At 37.1% G+C, this 23900-nt stretch overlaps 1 protein-coding gene across 4 annotated transcripts in view; it reads left to right on the plus strand.

Annotated features, from left to right (window-relative positions):
• Positions 1 to 23900, plus strand: part of RECK (reversion inducing cysteine rich protein with kazal motifs) — an 88748-nt gene that overhangs the window by 19499 nt on the left and 45349 nt on the right. Inside the window, exons 3-8 of one of the 4 annotated variants that reach the window (XM_032240050.1) lie at positions 2039 to 2072; positions 3013 to 3087; positions 4283 to 4319; positions 8219 to 8304; positions 10050 to 10097; positions 11249 to 11350. In XM_032240050.1, the coding sequence (XP_032095941.1) occupies positions 11330 to 11350 (21 nt within the window). In that variant the 5' untranslated portion in view covers positions 2039 to 2072; positions 3013 to 3087; positions 4283 to 4319; ... (1 more) ...; positions 10050 to 10097; positions 11249 to 11329. Of the gene's footprint in view, positions 1 to 2038; positions 2073 to 3012; positions 3088 to 4282; positions 4320 to 8218; positions 8305 to 10049; positions 10098 to 11248; positions 11351 to 17579; positions 19348 to 23900 lie in introns of those variants that run through there. The other 3 variants (XM_032240049.1, XM_032240048.1, XM_032240051.1) reach the window with 3 other exon arrangements.

A 23900-nucleotide genomic window follows, 5' to 3' on the forward strand; every position in this document is an offset into this window, starting at 1 on the left:
AGTTAATGTTTTTGAGTTGATTGGTGAAGAAATGGATACAGTGAAAGGAAAAAGCTGGAAAAGTCGGTAAGTGCAGGAAGTAAAGATTTGTTTCAAGATGAAAGGTTTTTGCTTGTTTGAAGACAAATGGAAAATGAGTTATGACAGAGAAAGGAGATAAATATGGGTAAAAAACTTCTCAAACTTCAAGATTGTAAACCCTATGATCTAATAATTTCTGCCTTGAATGGCATACAAGTTTGGTTATTAAATTTTTGGCTTGAGATGATTTATATAATCATAGTACACATTCTAGTATGTATTCTGAATAAGCGCTCATCTTTCTAAGTGTGATTACTGGTTGTTTGGCAAGTAAGGTGACTTTATTTTCAAGTCTACCTTATTATCTGAAATTTACATAGTACGTGCTGGTTTCTTTAAGCTAAATATATTCCTAATAAGTTTATCAGTTTAATTCATTCTACTTTATAGAATTATAATTTTAGAGACAGAAGGGGCCCAACAGATTATCTAACTTTTTAATTCTGCTTATTAGCTATTCAGGAAACTAGAAACTGGGACCTAAATTTTATTTTACGTTTTCCCCAAGTGCCATGCCCTTTACTATACCTCTTTACATGCATTATTTCATTTAATTCTTACATCCAGCCCTTGAAAAAGGTATTGTCATTATTTGCATATTATAGTAAAAAAATTGAAATATAGAAGACTTAAATAACTTACCAAGGCCCCAAGCCAAGATGTGTCTGATTACAAAGTCCTTACCCTTAGCTACCAGGATATAACTATCTCCTGTGAAGCCAAGTAGTTTGTCCACCGTTATTCAGAGTATATTATTTCCAACTCTCAATTCCATATTCCTTCCATTGTTCTAACCTGTTTCAAGTGCTTACAGGTTTTTTGCCTTTTTTGTTTGTTGTTGTGGTTGAGGGGAGATGGAATTGCAGGAAAAGGGGATGAGTGAGAGAGCTTAGCCTTCCCTGTGCCTTTTTCCTAGTCTGCTACCAATATCATAGCCTTCCTTTTTTCTTCCTCTTTCTCTTTTTCATTCTTTCTTATCTTTCATTGTTGTCTTTTTAAATCTATTTTTCTTTTCTTTCACTCTTCCTTTTATCTTTTTATAATGGAAAACTTCAAGTATATACAAAAGTAGAGAGCAAGTGTAATAAACCCCCATATTCAGCTTCAACATTATTAAATCACTACCAGTTGTGTTTCATTTAAGTCCCTCTTTTTACTTTGCCCACTATATTGAGGCAAATTTACGTAGAAGCAAAATCTCAATTGTCATATTATTTAATCCGTAAATTTTCAGTTTGGAGCTACAAATGATAAGTCATTTTAAAAAAAAGATAATTATACTACTGTTATTCAGATTTCTCATTTTATAAAGTTTTTTTAGTTTGGATTAGGATTCAAGTCATATATATTGCAGTTGATTATATGTCTTTTAAATACCTTTTGATCTGTAGGTTTCTCCTTGCAATTTATTTGATGAATTAATTTGGTCATTTATCCTACTGAGTTTCCCGTAGTCTAAACTTTGCTGTTCACATCCCCCTGGTGTCATTTAACATATTGCTCTTACCTCTGTGTTTCTTAGTAATTGGCAGTTTTGGAGCAGAGCTATCCAATGGCACTTTCTACAATGATGAAAATATTCTGGGCCTGTATGGTAGCTACTAGCCACATGTGCCAGGTGGACACTTGAAAGAGACTGAGACACTTGAAAGAGACTGAGGAACTTGAATTTTTAGTTTTATTTAATTTTACTTGATTTGAGTTTAAATACCCACACATGGCTAACAGCTGCCTTAGGACACAGATCCAGAGGCTTCATTTTGTTTGTCTTCCCCCAAAAATGTCTCTTTTTGTGATGTTAATAGTCATTGTAATAATTGTCTAAATGCATTAATTCACTAGGGGTTGCAAAACAGTGATATTCTAGCACTTCACTTCTTAATTGTATTTGGTTGTTTGGAGGAAAATGGCTAATAAATAAGCTAACTGGAGATAAATCCTTTTTCATTGTCCATAGCATTCATGGATTTTACCGTCTCAACTATTTGCAGGTAATCATGAAGGTCTGTCTGATATGTGTAATGATTTATTATTTACTGAAACACCAAATTGTAATTGTATAATGTCCTATTTGGAAGTGAGCCATTTAGCTTGGTGAGTGAACCTTTGTCAGCTCATCAACATCAATTTAAGAAAACAGCTTTGTTTCTGTCTTGTGGCATTTTATGGAGACCTTATGTGCCATAATGCTGTTTACAAATTTGATCTTCACCAGCATCACGGGCATGATGACACAGTCTATTTTTCGTTGTTATCAGTTGACTAAAAGCAATTTACAGAACAGTTTAGAATAAACCTATCTTTTTTTTCTACCCTCTCTCTCTAACCCCCACCCTCTAAACATGTTGAAAACCTGGTTTTCTCCACTTTTTTTGGTCAATAGAAAAGGGTCTATACTTGTTGTATTTGGGCTTTCTTGTTTATTTGCAAACTAATCAACTTTTTAAGAAATGTTTCGTCAGCTTAACTTAGATCCTTCTAAAGATTTTCCACTTATAAAAGGAGCTGGGCGGTGGCTCATGTATGTGGTCCCAACACTTTGGGAAGCTGAGGCAGGCGGATCACTTTGAGCTCAGGAGTTCAAGACCAGCCTGGGCAACATGGTGAAACCCTGTCTCTACAAAAAAAATACAGAAATTAGCCAGGCATTGGTGGCTCATGCCCATGGTTCTGGCTACTTAGGAGGCTGAGGCTGGAGAATCGCTTGAACCTGGGAAGCAGAGGTTTCAGTGAGCCAAGATCACACCAGTGTACCCCAACCTGGGCAATAGAATGGGACCCTGTCTTAAAATAAATAAATAAATAAAAAGGAAGTTGGAAAATATTCTAGACAACTGATAAATCCACAGGATAGTAAATTTTACCTCTTCTGATTTCTTATAGAAAAATGCCACGAAACCTTTTTTTTTTTTTTTTTTTTTTGTCAAATAGATTTTCTCCTCAAAAAGTGAATCCCGACTAAAACATCTGTTGCAGCGAGCCCCAGATTATTGCCCAGAGACAATGGTAAGTCTTATAGTAACTTAACCTAGAAGCTGCTGTCTAAATGAAACTATCTAATGAATTACTTTTAGAGTTAGCAAATTTTTAAATGTGATTGGAATTTGTGGTCAAAGTAAAATGTTAGGTTTAACTTAAGTACTTAGAAAAAAATATTCATATAAATTGCTAGATAGAATATTGTTTTTCATCTTTTATTATCCTATGATATAGATCTAACAACAGTCTTAAATATAAATGTGTTCCTGTCTTTAAATTTCATTATAATATTTTATCTGTGGCCAGGCCCAGTGGCTCACGCCTATAATCCCAGCACTTTGGAAGGCTGAGGTGGGTGATTACTTGAGGTCAGAAGTTCAAAACCAGCCTGGCCAACATGGTGAAACCCCATCTCTACTAAAAATACAAAAATTAGCTGGGTGTGGGGACACATGCCTGTAGTCTCAGCTACTGGGAAGGCTGAGGCAGGAGAATTGCTTGAACCTGGGAGACAGCGGTTGCAATGAGCCTAGATCACACCACTGCACTCCAGCCTGGGCAGCAGAGTGAGACTCCGTCTCAAATTTATCTGGAATTTAGAATTTTCTTTGCTATTATATTTTGACTAATTTTATGAAATCCATAGTAACTAAATCTATTTATTTTGATTTTAGAAAATTGAATTTGGAATAAGGGAAAACGTGTGACTTATTATCTTTCAATTTTCTGACATTCTATAGATATATTGCTTACCTATCTGAATCAGGTAACTTAAAATGTCTCTAATACTTGAGCTATCCTCAGTGTTTGGGATGCTCATGTGCCAGACCAAGAAAATGTGAGCTTGTTTTCAAGAGCCTCTTTAGTTATGGTGGCTTGTATTAGGTGACGAGGAAAATAAGTTGATGGTTAAATAGTTCTGACTGACACATTCGCTTTAATCTTCAGTTTTGTCTATATGCTTGGAAACAGTGATTCCAGTAAGTATCCTGAGTGACTAGACTCATACTTAGCACTCTTAGATGGGAAAAGAGCAAGGAATATTTCTGTATCTCAGCTTTTTTCCCCCCGAATAGCTGATTGATGTGCATATAGTTCTAGAACATTGACTGCATAGTCATAGCCATAATCAAATTAGCTGTATGTAATTTCTGTATAAATTAATTGTCATATTTATGAACTGGTTAGCTACATAAAAGCCATTTGTTGGTTACATTTTTAGGCTGAAATTTGGAGTTGTATGAATTCATCTTTGCCAGGTAAGCAATAGAAGTATAACATTTTATGCTTTAATTTTAAAAACTTACTGTGTGAATGTAAAATTGTTGTCATTGTCCTGGAGCCTAATTTGTACTCTGGAGTTTCTATCCTCTTCTTCCCTTCAACACCTAAATTTTTTTTTTCTAAGACAGAGTCTTACCATGTTGCCCAGGCTGGTCTTGAACTCCTGGCCTCAAGTGATCATCCTGCCTTGGCCTCCCAAAGTGCTGAGATTACAGGCATGACTCACCATGCCCAGCCCAAATTTTCAAATACATAATTTATTCTCATTTACTTAGTCCTCAACTTTGTTCTCTTGTCTTCACTTATGCCATTCTACTGAAATTAGTCTTTGAAAGATTACCAGGATCTCTTGGTTTCTAGATATGGCTCTTTCTCAGTACTACTCTCTTTGACTTTCTTGAAACACTTGATATTGTTAATACCTCCTTATGACTCCACCTTGGCCTCAGAACCTTATTCTCCCTTAACTTTTTTTTTGCAGATAGAGCCATGACTATGGTTATTTCTGTGTGTGATCTTCTTCCCTTCTGTCTTCACACTCAACTTGGTAATCTCATTCCTTCCCAGAACTGTTAACTAAGCAGCTCTGAGAAGGTAACTCTCAAATCTAAATCATTGTTTGTGACTTTTAGACATCTTTGTAGACATCGCTACCTGGATCTCTGCATTCAGGTGCCATCTGAAACACAGATCCAAAACCAAATTCATAACTGCACCTTTTGTGAATGATACTAGACTGGAAACCCTCACGTTACATTTATTCCTTATTCTTTCTAGTTCCCTTGACTCTCCCCTTGCAAAATTACACCTGTCCTCTCTACTTCTAGTTCAGGTCTTTCTTATTACACTCTTGGGATAGAATATCATAATAACCTTATAACTGATGTTTCAGTATATTATATCTTTCTTTCCTTTCCTCATCAAAAAATAATCCTTCAGGGGAAACTCACTCCCATCATAAAAAAGCCCAAACTCTCTAGCCTGGCATTCATGATCTCCCAGGATTGCAGCCCATTTTCCAGCCCTGTTTAGAGCCAGTTTCTTGAAAAAAAGAGTATGTTTTATGGATCTCTGAATTCTGGAGGCTATCGCACTGTTAAAGTTTGTATTTCAAACAGGTTGCCTCCTTGAAATTGCCCACCTCTTTGCCTGTCTCCTAATTGTCCCCGTACCTAGTATCCTTACTGTCCTGGAATTTTCTACACACATACATACACATACACTGTTTCTAACAAACTGTAGTCTCCATAATAGGATAAATCATATATTTTATTTATTCCAAAATTTCATAGCCCATGCAACACCTAATAGAGTGCCTTCTGCATAGTAGGAGCTCAGTGAATATAAATGCTTGTTGAATAATTTAATATTTTCTAAGAGGCACTGGATATCTGGAAACAGCAGTAGACTTCATTATGATATAACAAGTCACAGAGTTAATGACCTATGTTGATTCCATATGAAATTCTTTCCAAAATGTGAAGAACCTGAATAGCAAGCAGCAAAGATTTAGAAGAAACTATACTAGTCAATGAGGCTAAATGGGAATTTGTTGCCCTTTGTACCCTTAAAACGCATAGAGATAAGCATATGATATGCACTATTTTTAGTCAGTTTTTATAATTGGGATAGTTTATTATATTTTGAGAGCTTTGTCTATCTATGAACCATTTATTTGCCTTGTTTTACTTTTTAGCAGAATGCTTCTATTTGTTATATGAAGTCCTAGTTTCATTTGGAGAACTATGTTACTTATTGTCTTGAATCCCTGATTTTTTTTTCAAATGTAAATAATAATCTAATTTACTTCAGATGTAGATTCTCGAATTTATGTATTACATAGAAGCAGCATAAGGCAATTTTAAAGGAGATAAGGAGGAATTTGCGGCATTCCTACAATCATAAGGCTTTTCTTTTTTCATAATTATTTCTTGTATCTCTTACTTTTTTTTTTTTTTTTTTTTTTTTTTGAGACGGAGTTTTGCTCCTATTGCCCAGGCTGGAGTGCAATGGCACAATCTCGGCTCACTGCAATCTCTGCCTCTTGAGTTTAAGCAATTCTCCTGCCTCAGCCTCCCAAGTAGCTGGGAATACAGGCATGCACCACCATGCCTGGCTAATTTTGTATTTTTAGTAGAGACGAGGTTTCACCATGTTGATCAGGCTGGTCTTAAACTCCTGACCTCAAATGATCCACCCACCTCTGCCTTCCAAAGTGCTGGGGTTACAGACATGAGCCACTGCGCCCCACCTTTTTGTTGTTTTGTTTGTTTGAGACAGAGTCTTGCTGTTGCCCAGGCTGGAATGCAGTGGTACAATCTTGGCTCACTGCAGCCTCTCCCTCCCAGGTTCAAGCAATTTTCACACCTCAACCTCTCGAGTAGTTTGGACTACAGGCATGTGCCACCATGCCTGGCTAATTTTTGAAATTTTAGTACAGGCAGGGTTTCACCCTGTTGGCCAGGCTGGTCTTGATCTCCTGACCTCAAGTGATCTGCCCGCTTTGGCCCCCAAAGTGCTGGGATTATAGGCATGAGCCATCATGTCCAGCCTTTTTTTTTTTTTTTTTTTTAAGACAGTCTTGCTCTGCTGCCCAGGCTGGAGTGCAGTGGCACGATCTTGGCTCACCACAACCTCCCAGGTTCAAGTGATTCTCCTGCCTCAGCCTTCCACATAGCTGGGACTACAGGCACACACCACCACTCCCAGCTAATTTTTGTAGTTTTAGTAGAGACAGGGTTTCACCACATTGGCCAGGCTGGTCTCAAACTCCTGACTTCAGGTGATCTGCCCACTTCGGTTTCTCAAAGTGCTGGGACTACAGGTGGGAGCCACTGAGCCCGACCGTATCTCCTACTTTTATCTTAGGAATCATTCATTGACATTTATGATTGCAAAAGGGGTTTAAAAACAAATGAGAAGGCCAAGTGCGGTCGCTTACACCTATAATTCCAGCACTTTGTAATTCTGCTCACAAGGTGAGCAGATCTCCTGAGCTCAGGAGTTCAAGTCCAGTGTGGTCAACATGGTGAAACCCCATCTCTACTAAAAATACAAAATTAGCCGGGCATGGTGACACACGCCTGTAGTCCCAGCTACTCGGGAGGCTGAGGCAGGAGAATCTTTTGAACCTGGGAGGCGGAGGTTGCAGTGAGCCAAGATCGTGCCATTGCATTCCAGCCTGGGCAACAGAGCAAGACTCCGTTTCAAAAAAAAAAAAAAAGAAAGAAAGAATATTGGAACATCTTAATAATTTTATCATCTTCTAGTTTCACAATAATTTGGTTGGAAGAGTCATTGCTGAACACAAATTGAACCAAAATAATACATAGTTATTTTGCCCCATGATTAAATGTGCCCATCAAAGCCAAATATACCTGGCTCACAAAAATTACCCCTATTTACTAAGTATCAGTTTTTAAACAGGATTATGAATTTTATGCTCTTCTAGGTATTTACTGTTTTGAATATAGTAATACTTGTGACCTTTCTTGTTTGTTTGCTTAAGTTAAATTAAAATATTTGCCTCTAATTAAGTCTAATAGTAAGGAAGCCCTTTCCTTCCCTTGTATATCCTCTGGTAAAGATGTTACCTACCCAAGAGTGACAATGCCTTAAAGAGCACTTAGGGTGGGAAGGAAAAGAGAAAAAAACAAAGGACCTGATAATTATGTGGTGAGGGACTTTTAAGGAGACTAATAGCATTGAAAGTAAGAGTAAAGGGAGGTCCTTAATAATTTTGAGGCCCTGCCCTCTGAACCAGTTTTCTTATGGACACCTGCTTTGACTTTTAATAGTAGCCATGAAACATTTGGCATGCTATTTGTTTTTATTGCTACTTATGACCAAAACATTTAAACATTTTGTTTTTAAGGTGTGTTTAAGAAGTCTGATGGCTGGGTTGGCTTAGGCTGCTGTGAACTGGCTATTGCCTTGGAGTGTCGACAGGCATGCAAGCAGGTAACACTGGGCAGTCAGGCTCTCAAGCATCATGGAGTGCAGTTTGGTTTTAGCTGTGCATGTCTTAGGCCTTGACAACTCATAGCTTCCAGAGGTAACCCACAAAAACTGCAAATTTGGCATTTCTTATATAGACCATTTCCTTTTAGACTTGCTGTTTTTTAAACTGGTTATTCCAGTTAGCAAAAGATAATAATAATAATTTAAAATAATAAAAATAAAAATAGACTTGCTGGGTTTTTTATTTATGGCTGCTGCATATGGCCTCAGCCTTCTTTTATTCTTCCTTATCTTTCCTTGTCTCTGCCATGCAAAGAAAGAATATTATAGAAATTTAGGTCTTCCGTACTTTGCCTGCGATCATGCTGAGTCAATGCTGAGCGACTCCAAATGGCTGGGTAAATTTAGGATATGCTTGAATGAGAACATTTGACATAGTTGGCTTATTTTTTCATCTTCTTTTCTTTGTTTCATCATGGCTTTACCTTGAGTGCCTTCTGATATCCCTTCTCTGCTCCTAAGAGGAATGTGATTCCCACAATGAGTTATTCCTTCTCTTTGATTTGATACAGCTCTGCTTCAGTTCAGCATAGGCACCTGAGTTTGTCCTCACTTTGCATATTTTAGTAGTGGTTTCTCAGAGAGGAAAAACTAGCCTCCTGGTTCCTCTACTCCAAGTGGCAGGAATAGACTTAACTGGGAAACTAGAAATGGACTTACCTCTGGAGAAGAGTATATGAGATATGGTATCGCTTTCACTTTCACAGAGATGACTGTCCTATAGCCTCAGCAACAGTCTGGGTAGCACATGACCTAGCTGTCTGCTGCTGTCCTCCAGGCATTGAGGTGAAACTGAATTGCAGAGGATTTGAAGTATAATGGGTTTAGTGAGTCTTAAAGCAGTTGTTGGCCCATTCTGCTTCTTGCTCACCCTGTCCTCATCAGCTGGCCTATTCTAAATTGCACGGGCCTAGGTGATAGAGCAGGAAGAATGGAGCAAGGAACCAGAGCCCACAGCTCTGGAACGGAGACTGATTCATGTGGAAAAAGAACCACCCCTCAACGATTTTTGTTTTTTGCTTCTTTTATAAAGAAAGTATGTACTTAAACATGGTAAATAACTTGCTGCTTCTCTAAGCACTAGTTTCCTCATCAGTAGAGGGATTAGTATCTTCTTTATAAACTTGTTAAGAGACTTACACAAAAATAACTTCTTAAATGCCTGGCATAGTACCCCTTCCCTATTTAGTTGCCCCATCTATTAAATACTCAGTGAGTTCACTATGAAAGCTTAGAATGTGAAGAGTTAAAGAAAAAGCAAAATGTAAGTGCCCTGGCAGAGCTTCACAAGAAAATTTGCTGTGGCAGAGCTTCACAAGAAAATTTGCTACAGAGTGGAATTCAGCTAAAAAAAAAAAAAAAAAGAAAGTCCTCTGATTTATAATTTCCTTCAAAGACATCTAGTTTCTGAAATAACAAAAGGACTGTGTTATTATGTGAGATTAAAGCCATAAAAGTTAGAACAAAGCTCTAAAATATTGAGTAGCCTTAGGGATGATGTTTGTTTTAAAGAAATTGCATGAAATTTGTTTGTTGTATTTTAGGGTCTTTAAAATATTTGAGCATAAGGTTTTCCTTGATTAAATAAAGAATACCAGTAATTAACATATACTAATTTGTGTTACTTTTGCCATGTGCCAAATAGCATGTATAATAAATTAATGGAGAAATTTGTTGGTTTTTAGGCATCTTCAAAGAATGATATTTCCAAAGTTTGCAGAAAAGAATATGAGGTATGCATTTTATCGAACAAATGTGGATAGCCTATTCAGATGTTATCAGAATTAACAAAATTACTTAAATTTTTAAAATGAATTCATTTTTATGCAACTTCCCTTTTACCTTACAGAAAATTTAGCCTTGACAAAAATGTCATTTATTATGTTTAGAAATGTTGTTATTTTAATTTATTTTTATTTAAATGAAGTATTTATTTTAAAGAAATGCCTAAATCTCACATACAAAGGATTTAACCTATAATTTTATAACAAAGCAACTAGTTGTACCCAAGGTTGTGAAATAGTTATTCTCAGGTTTTGTGTTCTCTTTTGTCCTATCTCCTATCTCTTCACCCATCCAGGTGGTATTCATTTTTATAAACAACCTCTAATTATAAAGAAAAGTAATAAAATAAAGAAAAATCACAGGGCTAGTATGAAGAGCTCAGACGTTCCTAGAATCTTGCATTGGGGCAAAAAATACTAAGTTGCAAAAGCTATATTAAATCTGAAGGACTCTAATCTCAATGGTGGGATTTCAAACACTGGTATCTAGATGGGGTTGATATTAAGGCAGGAGCATAGCAGAAGTATTTTACACCGTACAAATATGTGCAGAAGATTGTACCTGATTGAGAAAACCTCGTTGGGGCTACTTTGTTCATTTTTCTAGAACTCTATTCTTAAGTGTGACAATATTACTGTTTTTCATAGTGTAAGGCCATGTAATTAAGGATACTTAAGTGCATATCACATATCTCATGGACCATTTTTATATATAAATGTTGGGATTCCTATTGCTGTGTTTTCTTGGAAAAGATAGAATAACTCTCTTAACTACTTCTAGGTTATAGTTCTCTTCTTTTTTTCTTTTCTGAAAGCCTGTATCTCTTGATTAACATTTTTAAACTAGACAGTCTTATTTACCTTTTGTTCCTTTGTACTGTTTGCTAAGTTATATCTGTTCCTCTGAAGATAGATTTCCAAATTAACTATAGCTCTCCTCTGTTCTTATTGAAAGGAGTCTTGCTACAAGGAAGTAAAATATCTTTTTTTCTTATCTATCTTTAAAATAACCAGTTTTAGTTTCTCTTGAACAAAGTGGCTAACTGTGATAATTCCTTCTTTTCTCCTACATGATGTCTGACACTGTCCATCTTCTATAGCCTGTCTTCCGTTATTTTAGTGTGCTTCCTTCTCTTGTCTGGATTTCTGCATTGCCCTAGGAAGTCTGCCAGTATGTGTTGATGAAGGACGAGACAGGAAAGGTAAGAGAGACAAACACTGTCTTATAATAGAAATACTAAGAATAGGTTACTTTTCCCAGCCTATCTTATCTAATTTGACCTAGAATTAAGCAACCATTTTCCAAAAATCTGTGTGCAAAAAGGGTTCTTTTGTTTTTATATTAAAAATTAATCCCACAAATTCTTCAGTATAAGACTCAATTTAATTTCTTACATGTTATTTAGAAACAAAAAGAGCAATAAGAATACTTTAATGCAGGAAGCGTTCTGCATCATAAACCTCATATAACAGTCACTGTCATGATTGTTGAAGTCTAGTCGAGACATAAAAGCTATTTGTTATAAAGTGAATCGGGTAAATTTGGCAATATAGTCTATTTTAACTGGACTGGTTATTTACCAACATCAGAATAATTTATAAACTAGGCTTTTAGCATCTTTTCCTTAACACTGGAATGGTCCCTGGGATGAACTTGTAGATGTACAAGCCATTTCTTTAGGCTTGCAATTTTAAGGCTAGCATTCACCCAGAGAGTGGTTTTATGTATAGTTTGATTTGAGTTTCAGAGAATGAATAATTACATTTGGAGGAGCTAATGTTTATCTTTTTTGGTAAGCTGCTGTAGACTTCCTTTTGAGGGAATTTGCTAAGAAATTTACTTAAATAAAGTTTTAAAATGTTAATGCCATTTAAGGTTTTGTTTTGTTCTAGCCAACCTAAGATAAACCAGTTTAAGGTAAAGCATTGTTACATCTGATTTTATAGTCTGTTTTTTTCTTATGCAAATTAACAAGTACGTGTTGAATACTGAGAGTTTTATATATTAGAAAGAGCATTACCTGGAAGCAGACTTAGTTTAGAATTCTGATTAAGCAACTTTTAGCATAACTCCAAATAGTAAATAATTATATCTAATTGAGTCAAGCTAAATAAAATATATATTGTACATATAAGGGCTCAGGGAAATCAGAAAGCAGAGCAAGAATGTTGAGAGTTATTAGGAAAAACATTGCAAATGAGAGAGGCCTGAAAGATTTGGTATAATTTGGGTAATAAGACTGTGGATCAAAGGTATGTTATCAAAAATGCACATGACTTATGCAGGAAGAAAAGAGAAGACAGACCTATTTTGGGCTGCTAATCTGTGCTTGGATAGGTAAAGTGGGACCAAATCCTGAAAAGATGGCATTTTGAGGCTCAACTCATTATTAATTAGAGGGCAATTATGAAGGTTCTGTTAAAAGAGACCAATATAACAAATAACACAGCCAATATTTTAGAAAATTTAAGCTCATAATCTTGTGCAGGCTAAGTTTTAGATCCCACAAACCTCTCTAGCTTAGCTAAAAAGAGATAATAAATCCCAGACTAGGATGATAGTAATAGAGTCAGATATTCAAAAATAAATCAGAGATTCAAAGGCAGAATCCATCAACAAGATTTGTTGTGATAGATTGAATATAGATTATATTCAGGAAGCTAGTCTAATCTTTTAAGCCTAGTTTCCTGGCATTCATTTAAAGGTACTATTTAAAACTTCTCTTTCTGGTAATATGGCAGACTTGGTACCTGGACCAGTCCTCCAGGTGAAAATAACTTAAAATGCTGGATTAATTTGCTGGAAAGAAAATATGGAAGGCTGAAGCCAAAAACTAAATGAAGGCAGGAATTCAGAGAATTAAGAGCAGTAACGAAAATATTAGCTTTGAGGGCATTTGCTGAATCAATTTTTATGGCTTTGTAGCTTTATGAGGCTCAGAAGTCAGGAGACAAATCCTAGATTCTAATTGGAAAATCTAGTTTAAATCCCTTCCCTTTCCCACCAATAAATTTGGGATTCCAAAGGGACTATACATTTAGTATTAAGGTGACCAGGAAATATGCTCATCTCCCTTTCCAGGGGGATCTGCAAGGAAAATTGCTTCTCTCAAACATTAATCTTGTCTCCATTGGAAATTCATAACTCTAAGCTGGCCTTCACCTGAGTTTGAAACCCAAATTCATATCAATTGAGTGTTTATAAAACCTCAAGCTGAGAACTTATTTCAAGTGGTTCTGAAATGGTAGTGGCCCTCAGATACTTGAGAAAAGGTAACACAGATCCTGTCTGGAAGAACTGATCTTTATTCCAGACCTCTTGAAATTTCCACAGATTAAGTTCTAAGGAAAATAAGCAGTTTACAATAAAAAAGTCACAGAACTCACCAGAAAACAAGATTCATCAAATAAAAGCCAACAGGAATGATGGTGAACAGAATCTGACCTAAAGATACTTCAGATATAGAAATTATCACATGCAGACTAAAATGTTTAATATGTTTAAAAAATAAAATAGGCTTAAAAATATGAAGAGCAGGTCAGGTGCAGTGGCTCACACCTGTAATCCCAGCATTTTGGGAGGCTGAGGTGAGTGGATCACCTGACATCAGGATTTCAAGACCAGCCCGGCTAACATGATGAAACCCCGTCTCTACGAAAAATACAAAAAAATTTTATTTTTCTATTTTAATACAAAAATTAAAATGGTGGTGGTACACACTTGTAATCCCAGCCACTCAGGAGGCTGAAGCAGGAGAATCACTTGAAACCGGGAGGCAGAGATTGCAGTGAGCCAAGATCATGCCATTTGCACTCCAGCCTGGGCAACAAGAACGAAACTCTGTCTCAAAAAAAAAAAAAAAAAAAAAAGAAGAGCAAGCAAGAATCAAAGAGAATTTCCGGAACAGTATAATTGAAATACAAACACAATGGTGTTATAGTAGATTAGGTACAGCAAATAAAGTTAGTAAATTGGAAGATAGAACTAAAAAATTATATGGAAAAGAAACACAGAGTGACATGAGGCTGAAAGATAGTTTAGGAGACAGGAAGGATAGAGTAAGAAAATCCTCTCTAATTGGAGTTCTAGAAGAAAAAGAAATAGTATGGGCAAGAGAAGTGTTTAAAGAAGCCCTATAAATATCCAGCAGGATTAAAAGAAAAAAAAATCCACATATTATAGACAAACATCACGGTCAAAGATCTTAAAAGTAGTCAGGAAAAAAGGCATTGCCGTCAAAGAAGACCAACAACTGATTTCCCATTAGTAATAGAGGAAGCTAGAAGACAGTAGAATCATGCCTAAATGGTTCCGAAAGAAAGTAACTATTAACCTAGAGTTTTATATCCAGCAAAAATGTGTTTCGAGAAAGAGGCAAAATTAAGCTATTTCCAGACAGCTGAAACAGAATTGCCATTAGTGGACCCTTTCTAGCAGTTCTCTCAAAAAGATTCTGAAAGATCTACTTCAGACAGAAAATTATTTGAGATGCAAGAGAATGTGAAAATAAAAAGTGGGTAAATTCAGATACAGATGTTAAAACAATAATAATATATTACTGGATTTTTTTAAAAGAATTAAAATATAGCAGCAATAGCATATATGTTTGGAAAGGAGTTTGAAGAAATTGAAGCATATGGTGTGTTAGGTCCTTTTAATGTAAAGACCCATATCCAGAGGTGATTAGGAATCCAGACTGAAGATGAGAAGAATCATCATGCTCACAGTCAACTTTGCAGTAACCCTTGAACCTTGGAGTGAGTGAAAGCTCCATAGAGAAAAAGTGTAAAAAGAATAGAGAGCTGGGTTCTGAAAGAGAATAGAATCTTTGAGAATCTAATAGAATCTAAAATAATCTATTCTTTAAAAAAAAAAAAATAGCTGAGTTTCTTTAGGGAGCTGGAAAAGAAGGAGCCAGATACCAATCTGAAATTGATCAAAATAGAATGAGATATTCCAGAAACAGCTTCCTCTCACTAGCAATGTTCAAGTAAAGACTTACTGGATCCATCATGTGAAGGGACATAAGATTGGATGCAACCGAAAGGAGGTTTGATGATCTCCCTTCCAATTCTGTAGTTCTCTTATTCTGATGAATACCTAAGAAATAATATATCCTTCAGTACTTAAGAGTACTTCTTTTGAGGATCACACTTGACTGATGGGGGTTCACCAAACCCTGGCCTGTAGGAGCTACCCAAATCAAGCATTAGCTTGGTAACTCCTTTATGAGCATGTTCAAGTATCATGGGCATTCTCAGTTCTAGCTTCTCTGCATTTTCACAGGCTTTGTCCTTTGGTCCACCTTAAAGTATTAGTTAGGGCACATGGGTTCATAAATGTGTGAAGCTAGAACCAGAGATAATATTCAGAATACTCAGTAGCTGGAGTTACATAGGCACCAATAGTCAGAACAGATACTGACTGTAAACTATAGGTATAGCCATACTTTTGCACATTGGCTGATTAGAACTAAAGTAAAAATGAATTCATGTTTAAAGTAAAAATAAATTCATACAGTGTAGATTCTTTATGCATAGTCTTTGTTCACAGGTTGGCCATGAACATTTTCTTCTAGCCACCAAAATCATGATTTAAAAATCTTTTTGGTTATTGATGATTATTTTTTTCCTTGAATGTCAGAATAAGCTTCATTAAGATAATATAAGGCTGATGAATTCCCAGAGACTAGCAATGGCTATAAAATGATGAGATAAATTTTAGCTTGAGGTTTGTAAATCCATTTTATACCTTTCTTTTTTGGAGATGGAGTTTCACTCTTGTTGCCCAGGCTGGAGTGCAATGGCATGATCTCGGCTCATTGCAACCTCCACCTCCCAGGTTCACGCGATTCTCCTGCCTCAGCCTCCCAAGTAGCTGGGATTATAGGCATAAGCCACCGTGCCTGGCTCATTTTGTATTTTTAGTTGAGACAGGGTTTCTCCATGTTGGTCAGGCTGGTCTCGAACTCCCAACCTCAGGTGATCCACCTGCCTCAGTCTCCCAAAGTGCTGGGATTATAGGCATGAGCCACTGCTCCCAGCCATTTTATACCTTTAATGGCAGACCTCACCTGCCATTCTGTTAACGTAATGACAGTAAGTATAAATGCTTTTCCATTTGTTGTGTGAGCCACTGAAGTACAATGCTACAAATTTACCATCATACTTTTTATGTTTTTTTACTTGTTTCTTCCCTTCTTCACAGATTCTTCTCTAGGCTTTTCTTTATATTTTCAGACATGTCATTTTCATGTCTCTCCTTTCTTTGCTAGCTTTCTTCAGTATACTTTTTTGATATTATTAAGGAAGGTAAGAAACTATGAAGGAAAGTCAGTAAGAGGTATTTCTGTGAGAACATTTTTTTTAGCCTTAAGGCAGTTGTTTTAAACTAAACAGTTGCCAGTACAACTAAAGTATTGTTCTGCCGTGAAGTGCTGGTTCTATGCGAATGCTAAAATTGAGACTGAGGATATTAAGAAGGCTCTAGAATCACAAAAACAAAGTTAGCCTTGTGAGTTCCAAGCACTGTTCTGTCAGCCCCACCTATCAGTACACAGCTAAGTGTATAGAAGGGTGCAGATATGTGTTAAATTTTATTTTTGGCATGTTCACATGGTTCACAATTCAAAATGCTATACAATGAATTATCTTTCCCACAGCCATCCAGTTCCTAAAGTTACTAGAGATATTTTCTGCATATAAATGTAAATATATATGTATATATAGTCCTCCTCTACCCCGCTTTACCACAAATGATAGCTTACTATACACTTGGTTCTGCCCCTGGATGGCAGTGTTTGGTGTATATTTATGTATGCCTACCCAGACTGTATAGTGTTTCCTTAGGAAATGTCACAGTAAAATGTTCTGCTTAAAGATTTCTGTATATCCATTAATTTTATTTTGTTTCTTTTTCTTTCAAATTAACTTTGATTCTAGATTTACTACCAGAAGCATAAAGGAAAAGGGATGAAAAAAATAGCCCAATTTAGAGATAAGAGGAGGAGGGATATCAGGACCAACAGGATTCTCTGGACAGCTAGAAGTTTCCTAAGCTTCATTGTGATTGGATCTGTGCTGCAGTGCTTCTAAGAATAGAGGAGACCATCTGGTTGTGGCAGATAACAGCCTAGGTTGTGGACAGTTTTGTTCCTTGACTGGTCAGCTTTTAGGGATTTTAACAAAAGGAGCCGTGTGATACTTTGCCCCAGCAAAGCCCTCAGGACCTAAAAGTAAAGCATCTTTTAGTTTATGCTGAGGCAACTTCTGGAATTGCCAGGATGTAGTAAATAGAAGACTGTCAATGGGAGGCTTTATAAATGGTAAAAAGCTATACAGGTATACTGTATCAGAGTAGATTTGAGCCGTTACCTGCAGCTGATGAGCTCCAAAAAGAGCGAAACCTATTAGGTCCTGCAGTACTGGCTTAAGATAGTATAAAACCTTGTGTGTTGTTTTGGTTTGTAATATTTGTTTTGTAGTTTGGGGAAGGGAGCAACTATCTAGTCTCCTTGCTACTAGTGTATTTCCTTTTCCAGTTCATTCTTCTCAGAAGTCACCTGAATGAGATAATTCCAAAAGGGAAATTTGATCAAATCAGATTAGATTGTGACCTGGTCTAATCTTAAGTGGCCAAGGTTTTCCCCTTAAGCAATCTCATCTCCCATAGATTTAATTGTCCCTATATGCTGACAACTTCAGAATCTTCATTGCTAACCTCTTTTTCTGAGCTCCTGAACACTATTGGATACATATACTTTTAATGTTCCCTTGGAACAGCAAACAATTAAACCAAAATTGATTGATATCAAATCAACCAAATTGGTTATTACTTTCTCTACCTTTTTTACCTCCCTTTCCCTCCCTTCCACCCCTAAACAGCACCATACACACCCACAGACAGACGCACACACACACACCCATACACACACATTCCAAAACAAAACTTTTATTGTTCTTACATTTCTTGCTTGGTTGTACCAATACAGTCCTTCTAGGTACATCAACTTAAATGCCTCAGAGGTATTGTCTACTCTTTCCTCTTTCTCATCATCTCCCACAAATTACTGGCTCTCAAGCCTAAAGGGTTACCTTCTAAATATACCTTAAATCAGTCTCCCTTCCAGATCCTCAAATATTGCCTTAGCTTATACTGCCACTTTTCTGGATGACTACAATAGCTACCAAACTAGTTTTCCTGTGTCTGATTTCTCCTCTTACCCACTATATCCACTTCTAGATTCATCCAAATTTGATCACATTACTACCTTCCTTAAACCCTTCAGTTGCTCCCCTGTAGAACACAGCTCATGCTCCTCGGCCCAGCATCCCAAGCTTTTCTCAGACTAGCTCCTGGTTCTTCTCTCTGTTAAACCTCAGCAGCATGCTACTGATAATTTCCCAGATTGACCCTGTTGTTTTATATGTTAGTTGTAGTTGTACAAATTGTTTGTTCTACCTGAAGCTCCTTCTTCTGTATCCATCCGAACATACCCCCATCCAGTAGTATATTGGAGCTGACAATACCAGCTCCCTACCAGCAAGGGAGTACTGCTTGTTAAATATTCAGTAATTTTGCAAGCCAGCTTGTAACTTAAAATCAGCCATGAGTATATAGGTACTTGCACTGTGAACATCAGCAAATACACATCCAGATTTTCTCTACAACTACCCCCCACAAAAAAAACTGGTCCCAGAGCCTCACTACCCCTATTCAACTTGAGTAACCTTTGCCTTAAATCCTGCTTTAAATGGTACCTCTTTAAAGCCTTTCCTGCCTGTTCTTCTCTCCACACACATAAACTTGATCACTACTTCTAAGCCGTTTGCATGCTTTATTATAGCATTTGTCGTTCTATAGTATAACTCTATATTTACATGTCTCTTTTTAATACTAACACCTGAGTTTCTGGGACAGAGTTCATATAATTATCTTTGTCATTCATTCACTTAACATTCATTGAACTGCACACTGAACCGATATATTTACTATGTACCAGGCACTGTTTTCAGGGTACAAAAATGAAAGGATTTAGCCACTGTCTGCAAGAAGCTCATAGTCCATGGGAGGAGAGAAATTCAAATAGTCCATTACAATACAGTGAGACAAGTACATTGCTAGAAGTCTGTACAAGATATATTGGAGTCTGGAGGAAAAAACTCTGCCTAGGGAAATGGGAAAGTCCTCACAGAGCAGGTAAGACTTAAAGGGTGAGCAGAAAGCTGTTGTCTATAATAAAGTGCTACAGTCAGTACTTTTATAAATAGAAAAATTTTATAGACTTTTTCCCACTCTGGAGAACAGAATTATTCAAGGTTCTTTGCTACACAGTATATCAGCTTTATGTGGAAACCCTGTGTAAATATTTTACACTCTTGAAATGAGTGGAGAAAGTGCTCATTCTCTACTGTACTGTGGGGAATGTTTACATTCTGAGTGCTATTATCCTAATAATATTGTATAGTAAACCATCCCAAAACTCCATAGCTTAAAACAGTAACAATTTATTATTTCTCACAAATATAAGGGATTGCTAGGCAGTTCTGCTCTGGCCAGGCTTAGCTGATTCCAGCTGGGTGCACTCATCCGTCTCCAATCAGTTTGCAGGTCAGCCTGGGGATGGCTGCTTTAGAATGCCCTTGGCTAAGTCAGCTCAGGTCTTCTCCATGTCTTTCCCATCCCTCTAGCAGACTAGCTCAGGCACGTTCCCGTGGCGGTGGCAGGAGTTCAAGAGCGAAAGTAGAAGCATGCAAGTGTAGTTCAGGCAGCTGCTTGCTTCAAGCTTGCTAGTGTCCACTAGGCCAAAAGCAAGGCAAGTCACATGACTAAGGCCAGAGTTAGTGTGCAAGAAATAGATATAAGGAAACATGAAAAACTGGGGCCGTTACTGCAGTCAGTCCACCACAAGCACATACTCTGTGCTAGGCTCTCTTTTAGACCTTGTGTTTCTCTGCAGATGTTACTTGCCAGTGAATTTGCTTCCAACTGGTTGGGTGCCCTGTGGTGATAATGAGCAAATTTTTCTGAGCAGCCTAGACCTATAAAGCTCATTTCTGTTTTGGGTGTTCATTTTTATTTGCATGTCTATTGAAATGACACATCATTTGGAAGGCTGAAGAAATTTAAGAATTACTTGTTTAGTGATTTATCCAAGTCATGACATTAAACTCCTTTATATACTCCTGTCACCTGTACTTTTGACAATCATGGTGTCCACAAGGAAAACCACCTTGTAGAGGTTTAAAAACATGTATTTTTTAAAGATCAGTTATATTTAACCTTTCCTACTTAGCATTTCATGAGCTTTTGGATTTGAAGTTTTCTTGAGACCCTGTCAACTCCAGTATGCTGACATGTTCTTTGCATCTTTGAGATTATGGTAGATCCTCACTTCGGCACCCCTAAAGTTTTGATCTATTCTTGAGTAAGATGAGTAGGGGAGGGAGCTGTTATATGGGGACACATTGGGTGTGGTATTGGTAAGCAGATCAAAAGAGGCTCCATAGGAGTGAATACGAACCCTCAGTGACCTCCAAAAGTGAGAAGGCTCTCTTTCAAAAGTGAGATGGTAGACTTTTGAAAGACTTAAGAATTGACTAGCTAAGACTTCAAGATAGGCTGACTTAAGAGATGAAGAAACTATTAAGTTAATGCTATAACTCATTGTGTGTATGTCCTAAGCCCTGTCAGGCAAATCAGCAGTAGTTAAAGCAGTAAAAAGGTAGAGTTATATATAGTAAATTTAGGAATCATTCATCAAAGAGGGAGATATGATCAGTCTATTAAATCATGATAGGTATAACAATTAATTCATCAAATGCTGGTATACTGGAATGGAGGAACATTCTTTTAAACCTTAAAATGGGTAAAGAGGTAAGATGGTATTTATTAACCCTAAAATGTTAGTGGTTAATGGTAATTTTCACATGATGCTGCCATGTGAAAATATAGAAGATTTTTAGTTCAACAAATTCAGGTAAACTTCTGCATGAAAGGTCTATTAATGAACATCAAGAGAAATAAGAGATGCTTAGAGAACATCTCTGAACTCTGGATGTGGCATCAAGGGAAGCAACTGTGCCTTTTTCCTTTTTCTTCAGGTGTTGGGAGACTTTCTCTGTAAAGGACCAGAGAGCAAATATTTTAGGCTTGCAGATAATTCACTCTCTGTCTGTTCAACTTTGCCATGGAAGTGTGCTTAGTGTGAGGTAGTCATATAAAATATATAAATGAGCCAGCATGCATCCATAGTCCCAGGTATTTGGGAGGCAGTAGGATGGAGGCCAGCCTGAGCAACATAGCAAAACCCTATGTCTTAAAATTGTGTTCTTAATTTAAAAACGTTTATAAATGAAAAAATAATTAAAATTAGATTTAAGAAGTATGTAAATGAATGAGCATGTCTGTGTTCCAATAAAAATTTTATTTACAAAAACAGGTGGCAGGCAAGATTTGGCTTGTATGTCATAGTTTGCCAGCCCCAGATTGTAAGTAAAAGCTATTGCCCATAAGTATTTATCCCTTCTAGGCCTTGGCCTCTGGCTTCTGTCAAATAAGGAAGTTGGACTAGATGATTTCTGACATTTTGCATGTTTTATCTCCTTTAGCAGTACCTCTCTGAAGCTGATCCACAGTGACATTTATTTGTAAGGTCAATTTTTCAAACATCCAGGTTGAACAAATGTGAGAGTCTCTAGAGCAGGCTTTATCAGTCTTAGCACCATTGGCATTTTGGTCTGGATAATCCTGTGAGGGAGGGAGACTGTCCTGTGCAGTGTAGGATGTTTAGCAGTATCCCTGACCTCTATTCCCCAGATGCCAGTAGCACTCCCTCCCCTTCAGAGTTGTGACAACCAAAATGTCTCCAGGCACTGCCAAATGTATCATGGGAAGCAAAATTACCCCTGGTTGAAAACCACTTCTCTGGAGACTTTAAAAATAACTGGAAAAATATCAAATACTAGAAAATCAGGCCATGTAACCCAAGACAGCCACCAAGGTATCAAACGTATTTATTCAGGTACAAGGTCAAAAAAGCCAAACCAAAAGGAACAAACATCTTAGTAGAAAGAAAAGAGGATTGAGAATTGCATTCATCCAATCAAAGAGGGCTAGAAAGTCAGTAGCTGACTACTTTTTAATATTGATTTAGATCATTTTATAAGTGTTCCTGAATCCAGTGAATCCATTTAAATAGAGGGCTATCTATAATGGATAGCTGAGAAGTCACGCTAAAACGAGGAAATATGGATGAAGAGAGATATAAACAAGATCGTTGTTAACACTAAGAATATTTACTTTTGCACTACTGTTATATTGCTTGATATATAGCAGAGGGGTCTCTAGCAGAAAAAATTCATACTGGGTAAATTCAGGAACCCTTGTCTATGAGGCCCAGGGTTTTCTGTTTTATTTTGTTTTGCTTTAAATTGTTAAATCAAGTATAGTTTATTCCTACAATGGAATATTATTTAGGGGAGAAAATGAATGAATACAGCTTCACACAGCTACATAGAGGGATCTTTGAAGCTAGATTTTAAATGCCAGTAGCTGATCCTTTAACAAATCCCTGTCACCTAGCCAGCTTGCAATTTGGCTGCAATTAAAAGCCAAATTGTTGAATCATCTCGATTCAACATAAGGGTGTGCTTGATTTCCTTCTGCCTGTTATTTATACCAATATTATTTCTTTTAGGAAGCCATTATCTTCCCATTGTCATTGTTATTAATCATAGCTGACAAGCCCTAAATATCCAAATGGCTTTGTATAAGTTTTTCATTTTTGTTTTGTTTTGGGTTTTGTTTTATTTTCTTTACATTGACTTTAATATAGGGTGTTGTTTTCTGAACAATAATCTAAGCACTCTAGAGACACTAATTATAGTCTCAAACTCTGCTTTTGACTGGCTCTGTTACCTGGGGTGGGTCTCTTTCCCCTGCTGAGAAAATAGTTTCTTCATCTGTAAAATGATAGATTCCCAAACTCTGGTCCTAGGATGGCTATCTAAAAACCATATTTGAGCCGGGCATGGTGGCTCATGTCTGTAATCCCAGCACTTTGGGAGGCCAAAGTCAGTGGATCACCTGAGGTCAGGAGTTTGAGACTAGCCTGGCCAACATGGTGAAACCCTGTTTCTACTAAAAATACAAAAATTAGCTGGGCACGATGGTAGGTGCCTGTAATCCCAGCTACTTGGGAGGCTGAGGCAGGAGGTTTGCTTGAACCCGGGAGATAGAGGTTGCGATGAGCCAAGACCTCACCATTGCACTCCAGCCTGGGCAACAAAAGTGAAACTCTGTCTCAAAAAAAAAAAAACAACACACATTTGAAGTCTTGTTTAAAATTTAGATTTCTGTGCCTCACCCCAAGATTCTGAATCTGTAGTCTAGGGTAAGGTCTAGAAAACTCAGGTGATTCCAGTGTACAGCCATGTTTGAGAACAAGTAGAGATAATCTCTAAAGTCCTTTCAAATATAAACTGCAGTAGTTACATGAAATATGTATTTCCCTAGATGTCATTTATTATTTTCTGGAAAGTTTTTTATATACAGCAAGAATTAATTAAGATTAATACATTGTAGGCCGGGCGCGGTGGCTCACGCCTGTAATCCCAGCACTGTGGGAGGCCGAGGCGGGTGGATCACGAGGTCAAGAGATCGAGACCATCCTGGTCAACACGGTGAAACCCCGTCTCTACTAAAAATACAAAAAATCAGCTGGGCCTGGTGGCGCATGCCTGTAATCCCAG

Source organism: Sapajus apella, unplaced genomic scaffold, assembly GCF_009761245.1.
Source record: "Sapajus apella isolate SASKATOON/1434 unplaced genomic scaffold, GSC_monkey_1.0 scaffold46, whole genome shotgun sequence".
In the NCBI taxonomy this organism is placed as follows: Eukaryota; Metazoa; Chordata; class Mammalia; order Primates; family Cebidae; genus Sapajus; species Sapajus apella.